Genomic DNA, 26,452 nt, shown 5'->3' with positions numbered 1-26,452 from the left:
TTATTTTTCTGTGTGATAAATAACATGAAATGTAAAGGATTCTTGGAGATCTTGGGGAAGGATTTTAAGAGCGCAGGAAACCTATGTGAATGTGCTGCCAAAGAGAGAGTTAAAGTAACAGCATCAGTGAACTATTGGAGAACATATTCATTGTGGTCATTTGAAGACAAATAATCTGCATTAGAATGTAAAGCCAGAGAGTCACCGGATTTATTTTGAAAGACTTGAGCTCTTGGGCTCGAAACTATTTTGCTGCTTAGTAAGATTTATGAAATATTTGTGACATACTGTATATGTAGGCATGATGTAGCTTTTTCTATGCTCTTGCTTACATTAAGCAATAATAGTAATTTGCATTATGTTTGATAGGCACTGTGGACTCCCTTCACAGATTGCTAAAATACCCAATTAACTAGACTTTAGTAAAGAATTTTTTTTTTCTTTAATAGAAAACTCTATGTTGAATTTTGAACAACTGGGGGGAATGTTGACTTGTAAGATAAATGAGGACCTGTGTCCTTTGGTATAGAGCCAGGAAGACCAGGGTTGCTGGGTTAGTAAAGCTTTGGCATACTGAAGCTTTGGTATGCCTGCTCTCTGAAGAGGAATCCCCTTATGCCAGTCTTGTGTTGCCTGGTGATTTGTTTGCAGGATTTTATTTTTAAGAGGCTTCTGTTTTGAAACTCCTAATTGCAATTTACAGGTAAACAGAGGCTTGGCTGATGATTTTCCAGCTGCATTTTGGTCATTAGCATGTGGTTCACAAGTGCTAAACTAAGTTAAATGTTGCCAAATCAATTTGAAGTTGGTACATGCTGGGAGGTATGACTTTTCATTTTAATTAAGGTGCTTTTCTGAGCAAACTGGGAATGCTTACTTTTATTCTAAAATTCTACTTCTGTGAGTAATTACTTTTTTAAGCAGCCTCCCCAGAAGGATCAAATGAGACAGTGGTTCACAGACCTGGGTACCCAATTATTTTGTTTTATAGAAAAGATTAATTGTTTATACATGTGGACAATAAAAATCTTGTGGCTCCCAACAGTACTTTTATCATTACTTGGGATGCAGTTAAATGAAAGGACTGGTTCTTCACAACCTGGCTTAGTAAGGATTATTCCTTTGAGTTAGACAAGCAGTAAGGGTTATTCAGGTTAAGAAAATACAGTTTGTTTGGAGTGATTTTTTTTTTTTTCTTGGATGAGTGTAGTGTTGCAGGATCTGACCTTGGATTTACAGGCACACTAGAATGGGTCCAATTGCTTCATAAGTTGTCTTCCTCCTTTTTAACACTTGAAAGAGGATATCAGATAGAAAAAGTCTTATTCTCCATTATAAATTTTTTTCTAATATTTTTCATGTTTTTAAGAAAAAATTCCACGGAGCTTTGAGTGAAGGAAAAATAATATACAAAATTCATAGTAAGATACTTCATACCATTTAGTAGTGGCATTCATCTTCTTGAAGAAAAGCCATCCACAAAGCAAGATGTTACTTAGCACATGAAACAGTTGTGTAACTTAGGCAGATGTCTTTCTGAACTTAACAATTAGAAAATAAGCCTTAGTATTTCTTATTAGAGCTTTTTACTCATTTCTGCAGCCGCATGACTCATTATAATCAGGTCAAAATGGCACCATACATAATTCATTCAATCTTTTAACAGAAACTGCTATCCATCTCGAGATGGAAGAACCAGTGGTTGAAAAATTGACATCTTTGTGCAGTACTCCAAAGGATTCTGGGACAGCAGCTCCACAGGGAACTAGTTCAGGGAAACAGGTATGAAAACTTACTGTTCTTCCAGCAATGTCACTATTTGCAGAGCTCTACTTTGGTGTTCATCCTAGCATGCATTACAGTGATGCTGTCATGCTCAGCATCCAGACTTGTGCTGGATACATAGGGCTAATTAGCAAGTGTTCCTTAACTGATCCCTCTCTCCCATATTTTAATATATTTTCACAGGTGAAACTGTTAGACATGGATTATAAAAAAAAACCCCAACATTGTTAACTTCTTTTGAAGAAAAAGAATGACTTTAGATGCTTATCAGTGATGGATCTCAAAGCATGAACAAATCAAAATTATACCGATAATTTCTAATACACTCAAGTAGAATATAGATGTTTTATACTAGTGCTAATACAGAAAGTGTGTATGTGTGGTAGGATGGAACAGCAAAAAAACCCCTCCCATCCTTATCTCTATTAAACTAGAGGGGGAAATTGAACTTGATGGAATAAAATTAGCCAAGTTGAAATATACTGTACATCTTCTGCACAAAGACTAGACAAGTGGGTTTGCCTTAATATGTAATACAAGATTTGCTCCTAGAAAACATGGAGGTACAGCTTTCCATATCTTGCAGCTGTGTGTGCAAACACATGTGAAAGGAAGAAGTTAACTTTGAGAAAGCTATAGTGAGAATTAGGAAGTCTGGCTTTACAACGATCTTTACATATATGACATAATCTATGTAAATGATAACCAGGATAAACAGTTCTACACCTCTTTGAAATCTGATCAAAGATTAGATTCTTCTGATCCCTCTGGTTTGTTTTTTTTATTATTTTTTAGCCAATGAGCGCAGCTCTGAGGGACCGATTAAGGAAAACAAGACGTTCCTTTAAAGCTAATTTTACAGTGGCAAAGCGGCTCAAGATAGACTCTGAAGAAAAAGACAGTGCTGATGCTGACAAAGGGTGCTTGCCCAAGACAATTACAAATACAGATTGTTCCAGATTACAGGATGGTTCTGAAAACGTGGAAAGAAACAGCACTGGACATACATGTTTCAAAAGTCCCTTACAGGAAAGTGATCTCTATGGATCAGCAGAGAATTCTCATGTGCTCCAGTCTGACCTTAGTCAGCAGCAGTCCCTGGATGAAAAAGTAAGGCTGGTGAAACAAGTGCAAGAAAAGGAAGAACTACTCCGAAGGCTCAAACTGGTTAAGATGTACCGATCTAAGGTGAGGAGAACCTCTGAAAAAGCACTTCTAAATCATTCTTTGAATTCATAGTGTAATCCTCATGTATTGGTTTAAGCAACAATACTGACTCACTCTTTTTTTTGATGTGGTGTTTGTATATTGTCTCAGTTTAAGGCTTTTTATCAAAATAGATCAGCAGGGTACCAAAAACCCCCACATTTCAGCAAATGATAAAATTTCTTTTTTTTGTTTGTCCCAATTTCAGAACAACCTGTCTGAACTGCAGGCTTTGATAGTGAAATGGAGAAGCAGTACCCAGCTGATGCTATATGAACTGCAGTCGGCCTTTTCTGCAGATGGCAAGAAAGTGAGTCTCACTCAGCTGATAGATACTTTTGGATTAGAAGACCAGTTACTGCACTACAGCAGAACAGAAGAAGATTTTGTAGATGCATAATCTACAAGTGCGAAGCATTCGGTTCCACACACGCATAAGAAGAAAAGACAATGAATTCTGATCACGTAAGAAGTGTTGATCAGACAGCGGACATTATGCTTTGAGGTTAGGTTTTCTCAGGAGATATTTGTAAAGCTTTGTACTTAGATACAGTAGGTGCTGTAAAAGGCATAACTTAATGCAAAAGATAAAACTAATGCTGTTATGAAAAACTGGCTTGATAACTTGATCAGTGAATTGTTATTTAATAAAACCAAAATGAAATCAAGTCATACTTTTAACAAATAGAAGGCAGTCCATTCTTTGATTAGTCTTTGCATGGTTACTTGTCTTGAAATAATTAACTCAATTGTTATTTCTGTTGATCTTCAGATGAGGAAGAGTTCAGTTCTCTGTTTATAGATACATCCCCATTTTACAAATGTCTTCCTGCTGCCAGTCAGTTAATGACAGCATTTTGCGAGTTAAGTAGAGATAACTAGTTTTCATGTTAAATTTCTGAAGCTGCAATGAGATGTTCTCAATAGCTTTAATTATTACTGAGGGAAATGTGCCATAATGCATTCATTTTCAGATACTGGTCCAGACAGTTGTCTTCAGGGAAGCTGTCTCTTAAGCATTCTGCCACAGCCTGAGATAATAGAAGGGAAGGCAAGAAAATCACAACCAACAGCTGTTAATGTTGCTACTTCATGTGAGAGCCAAGGTGTTAACTCGCTTCAAATAAATAAGAAAAACAAGGCCTTGTCTAGTGGGAGTGCTTCAACTACAGCATCATAAAGCTGAATAAAACTTCAGCATTTTGTTTATGCTCCAATAAATGTTGTCTCTTTATATGTTTTTGTTTTTATCTTAACTTAAAATTGTTTTTTTTTTCCTTATCATAGCCTATGCATATAGTGTGGTAACTCCTGTCTGCTTTTGTTGTCCTTAAAATCATTGCTTGTCAAGTGTAACAATACATAAATCTTCACTACAGTACAACTCTCCCGGCTATGAATATTGTTTTATATGTGATCACATTCCTTGTATCATCTCAACTGTTTTGTTTATGGCTAGCATTTCCTGTTTCCTTAAGGGAGTAATTTCTTGCATATCTCAAGGGAAAGAAAATCAAAGATTGTACAGACCTTTTTAACATTGATAGGGCTCGTTAGACTTAAATCTGTACCCACAACTTACTCCTAAGAATACTGAATGTTGCTGTCTACAGAGAATTAATTAAGAACAACCTTTATCACTAATTGCATTTTGAGTATTAAGATACTATTTCTTCTGTTTCTTTGGGTTAATAAAAAAAAGATGGTGGTGCCTGGTGAAGAGGGTGGTTCTCTTCCCTGAGATCCATGGCAAATTTGGAGCTCTTGTTTCTAGGGAAGTTTCAGGAGGAAGAAAAATATCATTCAAGAAGAATGGGATGTAAATAGAATCCTTACAGGCCCCAGTTAGAGACAATAAAGCAAAAATGGAGGTGGTATACAAGATCACAACAGAAGTAGTTTTCCTTACAAGTGTAGAATTTTGTTAAACTAATGTATCAAAGCTATTAATGCTCTTACAAGGGAATGAGTGTAGATTTTGTATGCATTTATGAAAAGAGGAGAAGAATCAACACACACCATGGAAGAGGCAAATAAAAAATCAGTCAGAATGCCTAAGTAGGTAGATCCTGCTCCAGCAGTCGTTAATTTTATCAAGGGTTCTTTATATTTCCTAGCTGTCTTGGAGAGATCTGACAGAAGAATAGACTGTAAAGAGCTGGGAGATAAGAGCAACTCTTTTGGAGGCCAGATGCTTCCAAACCTCGTTTTCGTGTGATTCTGCTCATGGCAGCAGGTATTGGTGGCTGTGGGTAATTATCATAAACAGCAGCAGCTTTCAGGACTGGGCCAGGTAGCACACATCATGCTGAAGCATACCTTCATCTTCTTAGCAACCTACACCTGTGCCATCACAAGTGTAAATATATTTTAAAAAGCAAAATTAAGTCAAAGCCACAGAAGTGAATTTTAGCAGATGCAAATTCATGGATTTCTTGCAGTACTGCACCTTCAAAATGTTCTACAATTGCATATTGCAGACTAAGGATATACAAATACACCTATTCTTCTATCAGTCTACAATTTCTTGTACCTTTTGTTTTCTGTAATGAGCTGTATGGTTTATATAATCAAAACAGCAGAAATACATCTCATGAACTGAACTATAACAGGGACAAGACTAGGTATAAAATGTACAAAACAGACAAACATGCATCTTTCAAACTGAAGCTATTTTTAAAGAAATTACAGAAGAAATAATTTGTGGAAAGAAAAGTTCAGGGAGAAAAGGTACTTGTTCAAGGTCTTTTTCTTAGACAAGACCACGGTATTATAAATCTACCTGGCTTCTGATTTTTAAAGAATAGGGAATGTTCTTGATCTCAGTCTTTCAACTTCTGCCTGAAGAATTTCACACTGTTGTTCTTGTTCCTTTACAAGACCTCGTAGGTGTTTCTGCTTCAAAATCTGTCGGTAACGCTGCTTTGCAATCTTTTCAGAAACATGTGTGTCTGCATAAAACCAAATATAAGGGTTAGCCTGTACTTGCAGGGGATGCATAGTCTATATATATATATATTGGACCTGTCCCAGGGTTATTCCAAGTTCTGTATAAAACAGGCAGACATTTTAAAAAAGGTTCACAGTTGGGTTTAAGAGTCTTTACAGTACTGAATAAAGCAAAAAATTTCAAAAAGGCACTCGGCATGATTCCTTTAGCTTCTAGCAAGTACCCACTATTTTGAAAATCTGTAACAGTTTTACTTGTGGAAAGATCTCTACAGTTTTCCTAGTAGCAAATACCCTTCTCAGCTCCACATTACTTCCTCTGTTCCCTGGAATGTGTGGAAAGAAGTGGGTTAAAGAGTTCTGAGAAAGGATGAAAGCATGTTGCTTAATGAAGATATTAATGACTATAATATTTTGACTTAAATAGTTTCAGCAATTTAGTCAATTAACTTTGGTTACAAGAGCAACAGTCTCTAGGTATGCTCTTAAGTAAACGATGTTAAATTGTTGTGGTAGAAAGGGCACCGCTAATTGTGCACATACAGTAATAAACAGGCGCTCCTTGCCCCTTTGCTGATGCTGATGGAGAACAGGACCAGCTAGCCTTGGAGATATTTTCTGAATCTTTTTTGCTTGTCACCAAGTACATTATTGTGACTCACTGGCTGCCTCAAAGATGTGCCTCCTTTCTGAAACAGACACAAGCATTTCTTTCAGCTCCAGGCTGAGCTCGTAGTTTTCTTGCTCTTTTAAACTGATGCACTTCTCCAACTCTTTAATTCTTTTCTGACGGTTCTTCACATTCTTCTTGTGCAGCTGCCCATTTCCAAAAGAATAAAGCAAATATATGAGATTATACAGAAGCTGTTCAGACAACCTTTAGATGAAAACCTATAATCTTAAGCACTGCATTGTAGCTCAATAAACTTTCATGTATTTTGATTTGACTAGTAGTACATTCTAGCTTTACTTCGTATAGTGTCTTTCACACACACTGTATTCCAGTATGCTTTATGGAGTTCTAATATAAGCAGCAGACAAAGAACAAAGAGGTATGGGTCAGGGAGAGAGATATATTAAAGATAAAACTTGAAAGGCAAAGGGAGGAAAGGAAATCAATGGAATCAGTGAGTTGAGAACACTTTCTTGGCTGCTAGGAGCTGCTGAAGAAAGGTTTGTTGTGCTGAAGCTGTCAGATGGGCTATAAAGGGACAAGGTAAATACTAAAGCTTGATGAGGAGACTGATGCCAGCTAGAGCAATCTGGAGAAAATCCAGTGAAATCACTTAAAACCAAGGATAATCATAATTTGAATGTTGAAATAGATGACGGAGCCAGAAAATCAGATTGTTGTGTCTGTGTTACTTTGAATATAGAGGGGAGTGATATTATGAACAGGCTGGCACTCCTGCAGAGAAATATTAAGCAGTGAAGACTGGAAGAATGCTTCATTAGAAATGGAAGAGTGACTTTTATAGATGGTGCTGTGTAAGAAGTGATAGGCGGATCTGCATTCAGATGTTCGGGAAGGAAAGCGTTTAATTCCAGTAACAGCACAACAGAGGGTTCTCTCCATAGGATTGATCCATGCAGCAATCAATGTACGATGACTGCTTCCAAAGACTTTAGAGAACTGCTGCTGTAGACAGCTCAGTGCAAGTTGAAGAAACTATTGAAAGCCAGATGAATAAATACATGGAGATATATATATTCATCTGTGTGTGCTGCTATGGCTATGCTCCAACAGTCTTTAAGTTAGCTGAAGAGTTAGTATGCCTACATCAGTTGCAGTTATTCCTTACAAACACTTCTTGCTAATGAAGGAGAGGAACTGCATTTAAACTAAGGAAGTCTCTCTCAAATGTGGTGGTTCACTGAGGATTTACCTTATCCATGATGCCAAGGGTCTGCTCCATCACTGAAATGTGGTGGGCAATGTGGCTGTCGTAGTTCAACACAGTTAGGAACTGAAGAATTAAAAACAGAAAGAAACCATCTTATTAAGCCTGTTTGTTCTCAACAATTCCACACTTCTGTAAATACAATCATACCATGGGAAACTCAAAAAACTAGAATTCTGCACAGTGGAAAGGCTTATTAGTGATCATAAATGGACATTGTAAAGATATTCCTGGATGCTGTGTGAATACTAGACTGTACAGCTGTTAGAAAGAATGTTATTTCTTATGTGTTAATGGAAACAAAGACCAAACAAATTTGTTGTGAGGTTTTCAAAAAAACCCAAGCTACACTTTTGTTTCTAAGGTAGTCTAAGCTAACACAGTGAGAGACCAAAGCTATAAAGTCTATCTTCAGGCCAGAGAAGAAAGTAACTATTTTCTGTCAAGTGGCTTCCTAGGAATTCTTACTTCTTTTGTTGTTCTTATATCTGCATAGTATTTCAGGTTTCAGAGAATTTATTAAAGATTTTTTTCTTGGGCACCCTACTACTAAAATATCTCTTTATCAAATGACAAATGGTAAAAGAGGCTGTATGACCCATAATGGGCAGTAGACAGGTTTCTGTAGATGTAGATTCATCCTTCCAGAGTATTGTCCCACCAAAGTGACAGGTAAAATTTTGTGGACTGCTCTAGTTAGAAGACAAAAAACAGAAAAGCCCCAGCAGGCTCCTTGCCTGCAGCACCAAACTAGTTTCACTCACTGCTTCACAAATAACCCTCATTCCAGGTGTTCTCAGGTCCTTGTCTGCATGCATTTACCTAAGCCATCTTTCTTTCTGTTCCTATTGTTGGGGTCTCTGTTGCCTTGCCTTTCCTACTAACCCCACATTTCTACTCAAAATATGAAGTCAAGTCAAGCCCCTCAGAGCTTTCAAATTCTGATTAAACTGGTGTATGTATGCCTTTGCTATGGGCAAGTCTAACTGTCTCTGAAGGGCAATAGTTCTGCTCATCAGTTAAATGAAGTTTGAGCTAATGGCAACACTCTGGTGATAAATTTGCTACAAGAACTTTTCAGTGTGTTGTCACATCACCTCTGGAAAGCTGTTTTGTGGGTTTTAGTTACAGAAGTCCCTTAGCTGTGATTAAAAAATGAACAAGCAATTTGGAGAGCAGCAAAACAAATGAAGCCTGAGCAAAACACATATTTGGGACTTTCTTTTAATCTTTTGATTGAATTGCAATATCCTTACCTGCTCTCCAACATTTTTCATTTTCTCTGTGCTTTATATAGCTCTCCCCACTGCAATACCTCTAGCCCACCCATCTTCCCAAACTCCAAACCTTTATGCCTCTCACCTCGTTGCCACAAAACCACTATCTTTCCCTGCAGTTCTCTACATCCCATACTGCAACATCCTCAGGCTTCCCCTACGACCTTCTCTTCTTTCTCCTCTCTTCTCCCACTGGTATCCTTGGCTCTCTCCCACAGCCTTTACCTATGTTATCTGGCCTGCCAGCTGGGTTTGTTCAAAGCTACATGTGTGCTGACTTGCTGGCCAGGCATGGCAAACAATTCTCTGTCCTCCTGCTGCTGGGCCAACACATGGCAGTAAGTGGAGCTCAGCAAGGCTCCTGTAGGAACGCTCAATCTTTGTATAGTGAGCAAAAGTTACAGTATTTCAGTGAGATACCAAATGAGGGCACGTCAGATGTTTTACTTAAAAGGAAGTTATGGTGCTTCATTTAAAAGATCTGTTCCTTGTGGCTGTAAAATCCTGATTCCTTACTCTCAGTGCCAATTTTTAAACACTAAGAGTTAGAGCTAATTTTGCCTTTGTTGACATCTCAACATAGAATCACAGAATGGTTTGGGTTGGAAGGGACCTTAAAGATCATCTAGTTCCAATCCCCCTGCCATGGGCAGGGACACCATCCGCTAGACCAGGTTGCCCAAAGCCCCATCCAGCCTGGCCTTGAACACTTCCAGGTGTGGTGCCTCCACAACTTCTCTGGGCAATGTGTTCCAGTGCCTCATCACCCTCACAGAGAAGAATTTCTTCCTAATATTTAATCTAAATCTACCCTCCTTCAGTTCAAAGCCATCACCCCTGGTCCTATCACTACATGCCCTTGTAAAACAGTCCTTCTCCAGCTTTCTTGTAGGCCTCTTTAGGTACTGGAAGGCTGCTATAAGATCTCCCCAGAGCCTTCTCTTCTCCAGGTGGAACAACCCCAACTCTCTCAGCCTGTCCTTATAGGAGAGGTGCTCCAGCCCCCTGATCATCTTTGTGGTCCTCCTCTGGACTCGCTCCAACAGCTCCATGTCTGTCTTGTACTGGAGAAACCAGAGCTGGACGCAGTACTCCAGGTGGAGTCTCAGGGAAGTGGAGTAGATGGGGACAATCACCTCCCTGGACCTGCTGGTCACACTTTTTTTGATGCAGCCCAGGATACAGGTGGTTTCTGGGCTGCAAGTGCACATTGCCAGGTCATGTTGAGCTTTCCGTCAACTAACACCCCCAAGTCCTTGTCCTCAGGTCTGCTTTCAATCCATACTCCACCCAACCTGTATTTGTGCTTGGAATTGCCCTGACCTGTGTGCAGGACCTTGCACTTGGCCTTGTAGAACTTCATGAAGTTCACACAGGCCCACCTCTAAAGCCTGTCAAGGTCCCTCTGGATGGCATCCCTTCCCTCCAGTGTGTTGACTGCATGACACAGCTTGGTGTCATCAGCAAAGTTTCTGAGGGTGCGCTTGATCCCACTGTCCATGTCATCGACAAAGATGTTAAACAGTGCCAGTCCCATTACTGACCCCCTGAGGAACACTACTTATCACTGGTCTCCATTTGGACATTGAGCCATTGACTGCAACTCTCTGAGTGCAACCATCCAGCCAATTTCTTATCCACTGAGTGCTCCATCCATCAATTTCATCACTGATCAATCTCAGTGATTGAAAGCTGAATTGTTGACCTATTAGGCACCAAGTTTCTCCATAGTAGTAAGACTTCAGAGGTATAAATGATCTTACAGGTATAGGCAGAAAAATTTTCTGTAGTTAAAATATACCTTAGAGAAATTTACTCACTAGCTGACGATCTTTTGAGATAGGTAGCGTTACAATATCCCGAGCCTTCTGTTTCAGATCTTCTATCTGCATTCTCATTTTCTTGTGTTCCCATTCCAGCTGAAATATCCCTTTAGAGAAGTCTTTACATTCCACCATGCTAGCAATTTTTTTTTCTCCTTGAGCCTAAAAAAATAGATTAATCTTCATTAACACACTTTACAAATTATGGAATAATTAATTGCAACAAGATGGGCAAGCTCCCAAAGTTATAATTTTAGTAAGGAAAACATGCTATACTGCAGTCTCTTTCCAGACTTTGCCCCAGATGGTTATCTTTTGTGGAATTTTCTTCCTTTTTATGCTCTGTGGCACAGCCTTGGATTGTAGAAGGAGATGAAGAAAATTACAACTAATCTCTCTCTCCATCTTCCTGTCTTTCATAAGAATGTGAAGGCATTTTAACTCTACAGAACACAGACTTGCTCTGTATTAGGTATTGTGCAGTTGTTACTGAAGGCTTTGTGCAATAGCAGCAAGCAATTTTTGTACAGCTAGAATGCCTAAGAAAAGAACCTTTAATGAGAGCATGAAGAACTGTTTTAAGTAGGAACACCAATTTCACCTTACATAATAAAGTGTATTAAGTTTTTAAATCTTAATGTAAGCTACTGTTCAAATGTTTCTTTAACTATAAGTTTGCCTTGAGGGAATTTTTGGACTAGTGCCCAGGATATTAGCATTTTCTATTTTAAGCGTGTGTGGAATTGATGGTGTGTCTAAAAATTGTTGCCATTTCATTAATCTGAATTGTATTGATCAAACATCAAGAAAGTAGTCTGTATTGCAATCTATACATCATGATAAGAGACATTACAGAATTTTTAATAGTTTCTAAATTACCATTGAGCCTACTGGTGTGTAGTAATGAATAGAAACTAGATGTCAAACTGGAAAAAAAGCAGAGCCCCTGAAGGACAATACATTTGTTTAAAAAGCTTAAATTTCCTTCAGATAATGTAAATTACCATGATAGAGCAATTCAATTCTTCAATAACACTCTTATTAATGAGAATGGCATCAGCATAGTCTGGGATTTCAGTACTTTCCAGTTCCACCTGTCCTTGTTTTAGCAAAAACTGGACAGTCAAATTCAACTGAAGTTTCATCTTCTCTTCCTGAAGCCTAAAATGGCAGAAAACAAAAGTAATGTTTAGTGACTTCAATAGGATTATATAAATCCTCCCATGATTCTCAAAATGTTTCTGTTTATTACTGGTAAGTGGTATGTTCACGCAGGGGTTACTCTTTGACAGCCTGTCTTCTGTTTGTGCCCAAAGTGACTACAGAATTTGCAATTTATTTCCATACTCCATTTCCATGAAGTTTTCAACCACTGGATTCAGTTTAACATACTCTAGCAGATGTTCTGAGAGGAAGTGTCCTTACTGAACAGAAATCTTAACAACAATTGAAAAGGACATGGAGAAGACTCCCAGCCAGCACCCCTTTTCTTGTATAATTTGTCCTGGAATTTGTTCCTGAATGACAATGAATGTGAAAATTATGCCATGTATGTGAAAGTGAAATATTTTTGCAGGTCCAAGCAGCTCAGTGAAATGAGGTGTCATATGACCGAGCAGTGTATTGCAATTAGGAGTGATCACTGTATCTACATGAGTGAAATTTAACTGAGCTACCTAGCACAAATATGGCCTCGAAGGCTTTGGGGGATTCACTGTATAATGTAGCTTTGGGGGCAGTCAGTTTGCACTGAACGCCATGCTGCCATCCTTACTAACGTTGTTACTTGGTAGATTAAGACTGGTTTGGCCGGCTCACACGTGCTGCAATAACACCTCTTTTCAGAAATATCGTAGGTCTCTTGGATGAATCCTAGATAAAAGAGTGTTGGAGAACACAGCTGTGTAATTCTGTGTGTAACTTTTGGTTCTGTGTTGGTGGAGTATTAAAATACAGCTGAACATAGGAAAAGAAACAAAATTACCAAGTGAGTTCTTGGAAAATGTCTTCTATTTCTGATTTAATCTTCTCATTGTCATCCATTCTTCTCTGGAGAAAGGCCTGCATCTCTGCCAGTGTTAGGGCTTTCCATTTCACCTAAGAAAGCAATATCATGAGATTCTGAACTTATTCAACTTTGCCACTATGTCAGGGCAAGCCTCTTCAAGAACAGAGAAGACAAATTCTTAAGAAGACATATGTATGTATAAACATGCAGCCTGGCATTTTGAAAATCCCAGTAGAGCACATGAGACATAGAGGTTACAATCCTTACACTCTGCTAAGAAAATAATTTATTCATTTATGCATAGTTTATTCACATGAAGGGAAATCATATTTCCTTCTCTCTTGGTCAAAGGTCATGTATCTCTGTCTCTGGATAATTCAGATTTACACCTTCATGCTTTTAAACTGAAAAATATGGGGATGCATTGATGCAAGTGCAGAATGCTAATGGGAGAAAATGAGTCCGACAGATGATGGAAATCAAATACCTTAACAGTTTTTTGGTATGGATAGAGAAAAGGAAAATTATCTTTTTTTTTTTTAATGAAACCATATCAAGGTCACAATCATTCTGACCAAATCTGTCCACATTAATATGCTAATTTTTCCTCTGAAGGGGAACTAAAGCTGGTTTCCCTTGATGACATTTCTATTATTCTGAATTTAATGTGGCCAGAAGCAGCTTTCAAACTCAAATGCAGCTTGTCTACACTGCATTGTCATTTCAGCACTAGCTTGACCCTACACTTGAACTCCACAGAAGTTTAAGACCTGAAAATATCAAGAAGTATACTGGCAAAATAAAGAATTTTACATACCAGCTCCTCACTCTCCACTTTATTTCGTCTAGCTAGACAAAAATGTTCCCATATAGATGGGTCTAAGCCATTAGGCATGTGCTCAGGACTATCCAGTTCATCCATGGCTTTCATTAAAAGGGTAAGTGCATCTTTGTAATCTTCAGCTGAGCCTGAACAATCCCCATATGGGTTAGCAGTGTCAAGGAGCATTTCTGTCATTGGGGTCCTAGTGCACATACACAGTACATACAGTATTTACTTTTTATTTTCTCTTCCATAAAAGAAGCTCACAACCAGCTAAGAACATTTCATACTCTCAATCTCTTGCAAAGAACAAATAGGTAAGACTGCATCTTACACAAAATAAGAATATATGTTTTTGAGATCTAATGATTATTTAGATTGCATTTAAAACAGATTGTGTGGAGTGAATAAGGAAATGTAAGTACTCAAAATAGCAATCATTAGCGCAATAGGAAATCAACCGTTGTTAACTATCCAATAAAAAGGAGGCAGTCTACTGACTATCAAAATAATTTAGACTATTGAAATAAATAGCATTCTCATTCTTGACTCACAAGAAATGTTAGTATTTCAACAGATGGAATCAGGGGGGGATCTTACTTTGGTCGATGTTTGTAAAGTTGGAAAAGCTCATCAAGGAGATTGGCAGGTACGTCAGCAAACTCCTTTGCAAAACCACGTTCCAGGTTCTGGGAGGGAAACAGAAAGCTTTCTTGTCACCACAATGTTATTTTAAAAAAGCATCAACCTGCCCATATCTTAGAAATACAGAATACAATGTTATTCCAACCACTTCCAAGCATCATGGGAATCTGGACGATTTCATAAATTTTCTATGCACATACTCTCCTTTACTGCTTAATTTCAGTGATGAGCAAGTTGACCAGAACTCATCCAATGTCCGCAGTGAAGTATGCTCTTCTCATTATCAAGACACAGCATTAACTTTTTAATTTCTGAACCTCCTTGTGTTTTTTCAAGAGTCTCACCTTCTCTTCAACCATTGCTTTTTCATAGGTGTCTGTGTAAGCCTCAATTTTATTTTTTGTAGTCTGGATTGTTTTTGCAGTCTTGACCTATGGCAAAACCAAAAGATTTCAGGAATGAAACTCAGCCAGCAGCACTGAATGGCCATTCATATACACTGATGAAGCTGACACTTTCTTATTTCTAGAGAAAACCTTGTGAGCTATTTTTACTAAAAATATAATGCCTTCTTCAGGGGGTTGCTTGTAGAGACTGCTAAAAGGTAAGCAGGTGCAAAATTAAAATAGTCCACTGCTAAAGAAAGTAAGAAATTTGTGTAAGAAATATCTTATACAAATGCTTACAAGTCTTCTGTTTAAACTTTGAATGTAAGAACCTATGTTGACACTTGATTTTACTTGCACAGAGATTTCCTTTTTCTTTCCTGTCATCACAGGTAAGACCAGTCGAAAAGTCTCAAATGCTAATCAGTGGAGGGTTCTTCATTTTAGAATGCAGCTTCCCTGTTGTCATGACACTGTTCTGCTACATGTCAGGATACTAAGCTCATCTGTTTTATGAAGGTTGTTAAATAGTTGTACTCTGCTGGGGAGACAGTTTTGTTGTATTTGACAGTTTACATGGACCAAAAGATATACCAATGGGAACATTTAGAAAATAAAAAAAAAAAGATATATTTTGAAAAATGTAAGCTGGTATACACTTGGCCTCAGATAATTTTAAAACCAGTTCAGCCTATTCAGTGGTAGGAGCTAGATGCCTGCTTTGGAATCTCTCTGTGTAGCTCACATACAAATGGCTGCCTGCAGGTCCAAACACAGAGGCCTGTACAAGCTGAGTAGATCTGACATGAGGAAGTGTTACTATATGATCTGTGGACTCAGGAACAGCCCCACGAAGACAAAGTGGGCAAACGGGATAATACTGGCCTACATTAGACACCTCAGTGAAAAAGGTGATGGCATTACACATTCTTTTGTGCATCTTCCTGTCATAAAAGCACCATAATTGGTGCTTTCAGCTTGATACCGGATACTAAAAAATACTATATATAGCAAACAAATAACAGCATGCCCTTCTGATCATATGGAGTTTTACCAAAGAACTCCAGATGAACCCAGATGAGTATCTATTAAAAAAATGTATGTATTTATAATGTATGTCACCTGCACAAGTTGAAAAAAAAAAATCAGTGACCCTGTAAATTGTCCGAAAATAATGTATGGCACAATTTTTATTTAAAAAGAGCAGTCTTCACAAGAAACTGTATTGTAAATATTACACTTTTCCTAAGAACAGCATTCCAAATGATAACTTACTTTTTCTTTCTCCTTTTTCATAAGGAAATTATGAAGTCCAGCTTCTCTGGTGTCCAACTCTTCATCCAACAGTAAAGCATAAACAAGATTGACTATTTTGAGTTCTTCCTGTGAAAAGATTGTAATTAAAAACGTTAACATTCCTGCTGCACAGAGGCAAAGATGAAAAATTAATGTTCTCTGTGATACCTGACAGATGACCATTTCTAATTTCACTTTCTTTTCAGACAGTTTGCACACAGTCTCATCAAAATTTTGTGTTGTTTCCTGAATGGAAGCTTCAAGTTTCTTCAATTCATTTTCCAGTGCCTGGGGAAGGGAAGGACAAGAGCAGCATTATTACATCTGGAGGAACAAAGAAGCTCTGATATAATATATCAGATGATGGAGAATGCACAATATGGAACAGTATCTTTCAGCCAAAAGGTCCCAGAAATTACTTGTTTGGAAGGAGGGTGCTGCTAGGCTACCAAGTTATGTTGTCCAAATACCACTTTGAAGGATAAATATAATTGTATTATTTGTGTATGGCAGCAACAACTCTGGGAATGGAACCTGAAAAAAAAATTCTAGGAATACTGGTACATTTGTGAAGGAAGGTTACCTTTTATCAGGTATCACAAGTTTGGCACATATTGGTGTAAGAGATTGCCTTATTTTACTGTCTAAGCTAGGCCTTATTTAATATGCCACATGATTTTTGTTCTTCCTTTGTTCATCGTTTATTCTATTTATTACTATTCAGTTTTAGATGTAGCTCCTGAGAAAGATCAGAAACTTTGGTCATAAGCACTGGGAACAAAACCACTTCTTTTCTTATTTTAATGTACCCTTCTATACTTCTCTTTTTCTTCATTCAGCTCCTTGACTTTTTTCTCATGTTCTTCAAATATTTTCTTCTCTTCATCATTCCAAACATGCTCAGGCTTGGATATAAAAGGAGGTGGAGGAATATCCTGAAAGTATTAAAGACAAATATGCTTCAAAAGCAATATTAAGTGTCCATCATCACACTAACAAACTATAGCACGCATCAAATTTAATGAAAGGTATTTCTTAGTGGTAACTAAGGTACAAACCTTAAGCCTAAGTAACATATATATTGTTTCTCTGGTCTGTTACTTGCTCCAGTAGTTTTGGTGTATATATATTGTCCTAGTCTCTCTTCCTTACAGGAATTCACTGCTGGATCTTGTAAAATACAAGTATTTTGTACTCAAACATTCTACTGCCAGTACAAGATAAATCACATTTTCTGTTTCAGAACCCCAAATCTAACTCCATGTTAACGTATACTTCCAAGTGGAGTCCTAGTTTTCCAAAACAGATCAATTCTAGGGAGAGCACTTGGGTCTGCCCTATCCTTTTTCTGTGACATTCCTTCACATTTTTTCCTTCTTTTACTACAGTACTATCTATATATGGTGAGTTAAATGGAACGCAGTAATTTTCTGTAAGATCACAGCCAAGGATAATAGACCCTTCCCCCAACAATACAGTTGTTGTAATGGTAATACTCGATTCTGTTCCTGTTGTGTTCCACTGTGATGAGGACAGGTGTTGATGGGTAAAGCACATGCAGGCACTAGAATGTTTTGGTCCCTTTTGAGTCCAGTACATGGTCTCTTACAGAGTCTATCTAGGCATAATGCAATTCTACAATTCTCCGAGTTTCTTCTATCACTTGGGTTGGCAATAATTGCTAGTTGAATTTCACATTTTCCTTAAAAGCCCATAAGCTACCTAAATGATATAGCAGAAATACAGCTCACCATTTTCAAGATGTCTTCCTTTTTGACTTCTAGCACTCCACCCATCATGTCATTAAGAGCACGCAGCCTTTCATTGTCCTGGGAATGACCACAAAAAATATTTTAATGTACAAAAGGATGTGTAGTAATAGGCAGTTTTGAGAACGATAATAGGGTAGTTCACCTCTAGATCACACGTACAATTATACTGTGTGTCACTAGCAGATTAATGCTCTTCAGTGATGCATATGAGATATGCTGAAAGCCTCAGAGTTTTTTGTAGTGGACAGATGTTCATGTACCAAATAACTTACTGAAATTGCCATTTTGGCAGTTTTGGAAAGAATACATAGGCATAGACTATTCCTGGCCAGTTGGCAGGCTAGGATGAAGTGGTAGTGTCACTCTATTATTACGTCTCTCTCTTTGGACCAGAACCACCTTAGGTTTTTCACAGAGGCATTTTAAACCCAGAGGGAAGCATTACGATCTTCTAGTCTGATCCCTGAAGAACAGAGGTCACTCAGTCAAACACATACCAAGCACAAAGCTCTTGATTGAGCAGTAGCGTGCATTTAGAAAAGTATCTAGTTCCCAGTCACCTGATATGGTATTTTTAATTGCCACTAAGCACATTTTTAAAAATTGTGAGCCTAACACTAAATCTTTTCTTTCCCCAGCTGGTCTATGTAGTTCTGATTGTAAACTATAATAAGAGAGAAAAGGCACACATTATCATTACCTATAATTTTAAATTTATTCTCCCATACTACATTACTGGAATATTCCAGTGCAGCACTAACTCAATAAGCCTAACCAGAGACAAAGACCTATTTAGTAAAAAGGATTCTACTTTAAGTACCATAGCAGCAAGGCGTCTTTCCATTTCAAGCTTAGCCAGCACTACTTCTTTTTCTCTCTCTTGTTGAGTCAAGTATCTTTCAACTTTAATCTGAAGGAAGAAAATGAGATTCATATCAGGGTTCTTTTCTTTTTTTGTTGATATTAGTTGTGTTTTGTGCATACCTTTTCTGACAGTGGAACAACATGGACTGGTGGAAGAGCAGAGGGAAGTGGGGAAAGACTGACCAAAAGAGCAGATGAGATCAGTAGAATATATTGTATAAGAAATATGGTGTTTCTTTATAAATTATCAATTCAATTTATAAGTACCATACTAAGTATGCTTCAGTACCTAGACACTTAGTTTGAAACTACTTAGTTTCAAAATGGTCCTCAGAGAAAACAGAGAAACCCTTATCTATGGATACCTATGCAATCTTATAGTCAGGAACAGGGGCAATTTCTACCTAATTTACAAGCAATTAACAGAAATAAATTAAGATTGTATACATTTTATTAATTTCAGATTGACTTAAGAGCTTTCTCCCTAAAAAGGTAAGGGAAGCAAAAGAGTCAAAAAGATTATTTTAAGTACACAGACACATGTTTGAAGGCTTTTCAGTACTGACACAATGTCTGGAAATGAGAAGAATTAGAGAACTGTATTTGAGTGGGTGAAAGAGAAAAATTTATTTTTCAGATACCTCTGAATCCTGAACAGTGAGCGCTCGCTCCGGTATCTCATCATCTGTAAGAGCGGGCTCCCACACTTCCACTTGGAGGTCAAGCTGTGCCAAGATTTCTCGGATCTTCAGGTTTCTTTCTTTCACTCGTGTTATCTCATGCTTCTTTTGTTGTGCAACTATGTCAAATTCCTTATTAAAAGCAGTTTTCACTTTGTAAATGATGTCCTGAAATAGCAAAAAAGGAAACAGTAATACTGCACAGGTCACATCCATCCATGATTGTATACCACTCCTGAAGCCATCAGAATCATACATGCGTGTATTTGTGTGTGTGACAGAGATAAACTGGTAAAGTCCTTTTGTGAAAATCATGAGGGCAGAGTTCAAGCTTTGTTAAATGGAGGTGGACAAATTATCTTTTTTTTTTCTAGAAATTTTTATTCCTTTTCTTCTACATATTTTCCATTTGACAAAGATTCTGAAAGAATTATACTGCTGTCAAAACTAGATAAAAAATTAGGCTGTCTTCTACTTGCTGTTTTTTGCATTCTTTGGCTGAAAGAAGAAGGGGCTTCAAAGAAAAAAAACACGTGACCTGTAAATCTAGAGATTGTAAATCATAGGTGCAGGGAGGCAGAGTTAAGGGCATACTTTCCTTACTTTTAAGGGATGCAACCTGCAGTTTTGATATGCTTTCATGTAATTTTCTGTCTGACATAAGTAAAATGTGCCCATTAAATAAAAAAACATTGGAAACCAATTTTTTTAAAACACCTGAGACCTTATCATGACTTTAAAAAGCATATATTCTTAGTGGAATAAAGTCTTCCTTTAGCCTAAATAATTGATCTCATCAAAGAAAGTAGAATATTAAGAGAGAAAACTATGTATCTCCTACTGTGTCAATTTACAAAAATAAAACATGAAAAGGTTTTCAGTTCTATCATTAAACTTCACATTTTGAGATGCTTAGCTGTTTGCAATTTGTATTACAATAAATATTGTGTCCATGATTATTTCATTGATTTCTACTATGATAAGTTAGGATGTAATAAGGCAGAACGGCAGATAAGGTACAATGTTGCTGGGAGAAAAAAGGCTGTGTTCAATGTCTAGCCGGCCACCTAGCTCTCAGCAAGCTTGCTACATTGGCCCAGAACACTGAAGATATATCTACACTTCGATATATAATATGCATCGTTAAAGTCAGACAGTAGAAAGATCTAGTTGCACCCAAGCTTACATCTAAAAGTGCTCCTTGTGTTTCTTCTCCATCTACTTTGAACACTAGTGTATCTACTAGATTTTTATGTATTACAATGCACAATCATTGAGCTCTGCTACCATTTACAGCCTTAAAGAGCTCGGAGGAGGCAGTGTAGTAGTTTAACTTTACAGTAGCTTAACCACTTCTACCCTTGTAGATCATCTTCATAAGAAACCTATTCTGTAGCATATTTACTACTTAATAAACTGGCCAGGGTAAAGGAAGTAAGAGTCTGATAGTAATGAATAATAAATAACACAAACATTGAAGACTCCAAATGAAGGGATGGTAAGACTGGAGAGAACAAAAATGGTGTGAGGATCCAGCTGATGTTTCATTCAGCAGCAAATAATAGGGAAAGAGGTCACGTTTTCACAGGGCATGCTGAGATGTGCAAGCTAGCATTGGCTATACAAACTCTTAAACTGAAGCACCAGTGGGCAAATAAGATACCCTCAAACTGGGTAACCAATTTCATAAAAATATTTTTCTTCCAGACCCAAGCTGGCAAATCCACGTGATGCTCTACTGTACTATGTACATTATCAGCTTTCACGTCAGTAACTCAGAGACCTGTGCAACTCTGTATTGTATAGTGTCAGTATGCCCAAAATCTAACAGTGGCTGTAACAACCAACAGATATGGCTGCCTCACTGCTGTAATACAAATTTGAGACGACATCACCTTCAACAATACTATCTGATTGACTTTCTGCTCCCTGGTGTGCAAGTCCCCTTGGTGGTATAGGATAGATGTGTCTCCACCATACTGTGAGCTCAGACTTCCAATCAGGCAGTAAGATGCACTATCATCAGCTGTTACTTCTTCTGCCTTCTCTCCTTCTTCCTTAGATAATACAATCTCAGACTCAATCTCAAGATTTTTCCTCTGAACCTGAATATCACAAACATGAAAACGGGGTTAATTTTGTACATGATCCAGTGGCACATGTATGAAAAAATTCTAGAGGTTATATTCTGCAGTTAAGCTCAGTGGTCAAAATAATACAAATTGAAATTATCATATCTGGAAGACTGGGTCCATTTGTAGGTTCCCCAGTACAAGACAGACATAGATCTAGATATAGGGAAAAAGATGTTGAAAGTTGATGGGATTTACAGACAGTTCTCTTTAATAAAACATTCAGTGGAAAGAATGTGTTTTTCTAGCATGTTTAGGTACAGTAAACAAAATTATTGGGTCGATAAAGTGCCCATGCACAGATGCTTTTACGAATGATACATTACTCGCCTAACTTCACCAAGATATTTACAAAGTAAAAGTATAAAGAATTAGTATCTTAGTAGAAAAAATAAAAATTAATAAAAATTTAGTGACAGATAACTGGAGCAGGGGAACAACAGTGAAATAATTAGCATGCAAACACACACTGGAAAGTTTAATTAATTACTTTTAACTAGCAATTACTTCTGTTATAGAATCATAGAATCTTTAAGGTTGGAAAAGACCTCTAGGATCAAGTCCAACCATCAACCTGACACCACCATGTCTACTAAACCATGTGCCAAAGTGCCATGTCTACATGCCTATTGAACACCTCCAGGGACAGTGACTGCACCACCTCTCTAGGGAGCCTGTTCCAATGTCTGACCACCCTTTCAGTGAAGAAATTTTTCCTAATATCCAACCTAAACCTCCCCTGGAGCAATGTGAGGCTGTTTCCTCTTGTCCTATCACTTGTTGCATGGGAGAAGAGACCAACAGCCACCTGGCTACAACCTCCTTTCAGGTAGTTGTAGAGAGCGATAAGGTCTCCCCTCAGCCTCCTCTTCTCCAGACTAAACCACCCCAGTTCCCTCAGCCACTCCTCATAAATCTTGTGCTCCAGACCCTTCACCAGCTTTGTTGCCCTTGTCTGGACACACTCCAGCACCTCAATGTCCTTCTTGTAGTGAGGGGCCCAAAACTGAACACAGTACTCGAGGTGCTGCCTCACCACATGTATAGGTGCGTATACTGGAGCAAGACCACTAATACAATTAAGGGTTCGAAGCATCTAACATGGGATGACAGGCTGAGAGAGGTGGAATTGTTTAGCCTCAAGAAGGAGAAGGCTTGAGGGGATCTTAGCAATGCATATAAAAACATGATTGTAGGGAGTAAGGACAACAGTCAGACTCTTCTCAGTGGTGCTCAGTGACAGATTGAGAGGAAATGGGTAGACATCAAAATACAGGATATCAAACAAACAAAATTAAACACTTTTCCTGTGAGGGCTGTCAAACATGGGAAGAGGTAGCAAACAGAGGTTATGGAATCTTCCATCCTTGGAGATATTCCACACCTGACTGGACAAGGCCCTGACTAAATTGCTCTATGAAGGTGGGACTAGATGACATCCAAAGAGTTCTTCTAACCTCAACTATTCTGTGATTATAATACTAATACATTTGTTCTGAGTAAAACCACAACATTCCATCTTTATTTATCTTCTAGATAATTTTTTTTTTTGGACAATTTCTACAACAAGAAAATGGACCTCAGAAATGTATCTATTTAAAGAAGGGTTAAGATGCCAACTCAGAACATCCTGATCTGAACTGCCTTTATGCAGTACTTCGAAGAGATTGTACCGTAAGATCAGCTGTCTCAATCTTCTTTAACCGAAGAACTTTCTCCAAGGTTTCCAGCTCTTCTTCACTACGTTCCTTCAGTGGATAATTCTTCACTTCACAAGCCTTATGGAAGCACTGTTCAAATTTAAAAAAACACCCAACCATCAAAAACCCAAAGTAAAAACTTCTTCAGAATGCATCCATCAATTCATTTGTCCAATACCTGAATGCTAAACAGTTATAAAGACTTCTTAAAATCAGGAATAAAATTGAGGATCAATGAATATAGACAATATAATAAAAATACAGGAGTAAGATAAAAAATGTTTGCCTTTTTGGTAGTGAAAATGGTTAGTTTAAAATTCTTTTTTTTTCTTTTTTTTTTCTTTTTTTTTTTTCTTAATAACGTATGGATATGGCCTCTTTATTCATGGAATTCAACCAGAACTAGATTTTATATAAAATTACTTGGTCTTTCACCACCCTTGAAATAATCCAGGAATCCAGTATCATTGGTTTGACTAATCTCCCTCTATTTAAAATAGGCAAAATCAGGGTTAAATTTTGCCTTTACGTTCTCCGTAGCAGAAGTCATACTGACTGCACACAGAAAAATAATATTTACCTCTCTTTTTAGCAACACTATGTAAAGATATTCTCTGAGATCAAGGAATTAAAGAGTTGGTTATTTGCTTATCAACACTCTTAACCAGCTTAGAAGGTAAAATCAGCCAGGCTCAGACAAAATGAACAGAATGAAAGATTTGCATGAGACTTGGGAAAAAGCAAGTTTTTTCCCATACCATAAGCAAATCAGAAAGATGTTATACTTCTATTTATTTTGACTATGTACCTTAAGGAAGCAATAAACTACTGTAGAAAATGAGTTAGAAAGCAGAGGTTACCTTAACTGCACGTCCTTTTACACACATAGCATCCCAGCACTCATGTTTGATGACATCCTGCAAATAGCAGTTGACTAAATTCTCCATCTCAATCTCCTTCCTCACCTTTCAAGATAAAGAACAAGATGTGGTGCAAAACAAAAAGTGTATTTGGGTTTGTGTGGCAAGGTTTTCGTAGCGAAAGGGCTACAGAGGTGGCTTCTGTGAGAAGCTGCTAGAAGCTTCCTCTGTGTCCGACAGAACCAATGCCAGCTGGCTCCAAGCTGGACCTCCCACTGGCCAAGGCTGAGTCAATCAGCGACAGTGGTAGCGCCTCTGGGATAACAGAGTTAAGAAGGGGGAAAAAATACCGGTGCAACACCAAGAACAATTGCAGCCAGGGAGAGGAATGAGAAATGTGAGACAAATGACTATCCAGACACCAAGGTCAGTGAAGGAGGAGGGGGATGAGGTGCTCCAGGTGCTGGAGCAGAGATTCCCCTGCAGCCTGTGGAGATGACCATGGTACGGCAGGCTGTCCTCTTGCAGCCCATGGAGGATGATGGCGGAGCAGAGATTCCACCTGCGGCCCATGGCAGTCCCCATGCCTGAGCATGTGGATGCACTCGAAGGAGGCTGTGACCCCATGGGAAGCCCACGCTGGAGCAAGCTCCTGGCAGGACCTGTGACCCCGTGGAGAGAGGAGCCCATGCTGGAGCAGGTTTCCTGACAGGACTTGTGACCCCATGGGAGACCCACACTGGAGCAGTCTGGTCCTCAAGGACTGCACGCCATGGACGGGACCCACACAATATGGGCAATTTGTATTGAGTTATTGAAATAAATCTAACAGATTAAATGAATTACCAATATTTCATCATCTTAGACTATCGCAGCTATTTTCTCCAAAAACTATATTGCATACTACTACTACTGAAAGGCATCATCTCATATGTAAAGAAAAGCTTTATAGAACTTAAGCAACGTACCCAAGGCCACAGTGTCAGATTTATAGTTTCTAGCATAGATCATATTCCAATTGGCAATGTCTACATCAACAGCTTCACCTGCTTCAAAAAGTGGCTTAAAATACTTTTAAGTTTTCCTGCTTCTTAGCAGTGAACAGGTACATTGAGATCATCTTCTGCTCTTAAACCATTCTTTCTCCTTTTCACTGCTAGTTTTAAAATGTTCTCCCCTAATTCTATCATACCCTGGCCACTTCTTGTTCAGCCTCTTCTTGTGCTCTTTCCTGTTCTTCTATATCCAGGTTGAACTCCTGCTGCTCCAGTTTCTCAATGTCTGGCACCTGTTCATTTTCATACATCATTTTCTGAATCTGTTTTTTTAAAAAATAAGTATAAGGAATAAAAAGTAATTTGAATGTGGATAGAGGAAATGCTGTTTTTAACACTATAGAACTTGATATCAGAGAAAATTATTTTAATTGTTTCCACTTTTAACTGCTTCATGGTAATTGGTAGAATGTGCTGCCTGCAGCTAAAGGCAGTCAGTACTATGTGAATGTATTTAATCTTTCTCTTAAAGTTCCTTTGGATGTTATATGTAAAGTTGTATATACTTTCCAAGAACCTGTAGTGCAGAGTTTGTTCTCTGGTTCTAAGCAATTTATTAAGTTGTTATCTCCTTATTAAGTTGTTATCTATCTCATACAGTTCAACAGAAGGAAGTGCAAAATCCCGCACCTGGGGAGGAACAGCCCCATGCACCAGAACATGCTGGGTGCTCAGCAACTGGAAAACAAGTTTGCAGAAAAGTAGCTGGGGGTCCTGGCAGACACCAAGTCGAACATGAGACAGCAATGCGCCCTTGCGGCAAAAAAGGTTAATGGTATCCTGGGCTGTATTGAGAGTGTTGCTAGCAGGCTGAGGAAGGTGAGAGACATGGACATACTGGAGAGTCCAATGAAGGTGATTATGGGACTGGAGCATCTCTCATATGAGGAAAGGCTGAGAAAATTGGGACTGTTCAGCCTAAAAAAGAAGTGGCTTGGGGGAAATCTCATCAATGTATTTACATTGAAGGGAGGGTGCTAAGAGGATGGAATCAGGCTCTTTTTAGTGGTACCCAGTGACGGGATCAGAGCCAGTGGACACAGACTGAAACACAAGAGGCTCTGCCCAAACATCAGGAAACACTTTTCTACTGTGAAGGTAACTGAGTACTGGAACAGGTTGCCCAAAGAGGGGATAGAGTCTCCATCCCGGGAGATGATAAAATCTGTTTGGACATGGTCCTGGGCAGACTGCTCTAGGTGAGTCTTGCCTTATCCTCTTGCAGATAGCAGTTTTTATGGAAGGAAACAGAAGGACGAGAAGAGGACAGTAGTTTCTATAATGGAAGGT

At 38.3% G+C, this 26,452-nt stretch overlaps 2 protein-coding genes across 2 annotated transcripts in view; one reads left to right on the top strand and one right to left on the bottom strand.

Annotated features, from left to right (window-relative positions):
* The first annotated feature begins 1,673 nt into the window (after positions 1 to 1,673).
* Positions 1,674 to 4,369, top strand: SFR1 (SWI5 dependent homologous recombination repair protein 1). Its single transcript, XM_010306404.2, has 3 exons — positions 1,674 to 1,782; positions 2,581 to 2,973; positions 3,200 to 4,369. Exons 1-3 carry the CDS (start codon positions 1,687 to 1,689, stop codon positions 3,389 to 3,391), a joined length of 681 nt encoding a protein of 226 aa, XP_010304706.2. The 5' UTR covers positions 1,674 to 1,686; the 3' UTR covers positions 3,392 to 4,369.
* A 121-nt stretch (positions 4,370 to 4,490) lies between these two features.
* Positions 4,491 to 26,452, bottom strand: part of CFAP43 (cilia and flagella associated protein 43) — a 53,589-nt gene continuing 31,627 nt past the window's right edge. The window contains exons 21-39 of the mRNA XM_075757980.1: positions 25,300 to 25,425; positions 24,108 to 24,212; positions 23,221 to 23,337; positions 21,311 to 21,520; positions 19,377 to 19,583; positions 18,692 to 18,781; positions 17,851 to 17,928; positions 16,909 to 17,034; positions 16,268 to 16,387; positions 16,079 to 16,186; positions 14,762 to 14,848; positions 14,373 to 14,461; positions 13,767 to 13,974; positions 12,926 to 13,038; positions 11,946 to 12,102; positions 10,939 to 11,103; positions 7,827 to 7,907; positions 6,603 to 6,756; positions 4,491 to 5,942 (exon numbers count right to left, since the gene is read on the bottom strand). Of these exons, the coding sequence (XP_075614095.1) occupies positions 5,788 to 5,942; positions 6,603 to 6,756; positions 7,827 to 7,907; positions 10,939 to 11,103; positions 11,946 to 12,102; positions 12,926 to 13,038; positions 13,767 to 13,974; positions 14,373 to 14,461; positions 14,762 to 14,848; positions 16,079 to 16,186; positions 16,268 to 16,387; positions 16,909 to 17,034; positions 17,851 to 17,928; positions 18,692 to 18,781; positions 19,377 to 19,583; positions 21,311 to 21,520; positions 23,221 to 23,337; positions 24,108 to 24,212; positions 25,300 to 25,425 (2,496 nt within the window). The 3' untranslated portion in view covers positions 4,491 to 5,787. The remainder of the gene's footprint in view (positions 5,943 to 6,602; positions 6,757 to 7,826; positions 7,908 to 10,938; positions 11,104 to 11,945; positions 12,103 to 12,925; positions 13,039 to 13,766; positions 13,975 to 14,372; positions 14,462 to 14,761; positions 14,849 to 16,078; positions 16,187 to 16,267; positions 16,388 to 16,908; positions 17,035 to 17,850; positions 17,929 to 18,691; positions 18,782 to 19,376; positions 19,584 to 21,310; positions 21,521 to 23,220; positions 23,338 to 24,107; positions 24,213 to 25,299; positions 25,426 to 26,452) is intronic.

Source organism: Balearica regulorum, chromosome 7 (genome assembly GCF_011004875.1).
Source record: "Balearica regulorum gibbericeps isolate bBalReg1 chromosome 7, bBalReg1.pri, whole genome shotgun sequence".
Classification (NCBI taxonomy): Eukaryota; Metazoa; Chordata; class Aves; order Gruiformes; family Gruidae; genus Balearica; species Balearica regulorum.
This window is presented reverse-complemented; position numbering and strand designations above follow the sequence as displayed.

Excerpts from the sequence above, each read along its gene's own strand:
- SFR1 (XM_010306404.2), top strand. The coding sequence starts at position 1,687 with ATGGAAGAACCAGTGGTTGAAAAATTGACATCTTTGTGCAGTACTCCA. Across the intron at positions 1,783-2,580 it reads GAACTAGTTCAGGGAAACAG|CCAATGAGCGCAGCTCTGAG; the intron begins GTATGAAAACTT and ends ATTATTTTTTAG. Across the intron at positions 2,974-3,199 it reads TTAAGATGTACCGATCTAAG|AACAACCTGTCTGAACTGCA; the intron begins GTGAGGAGAACC and ends TCCCAATTTCAG.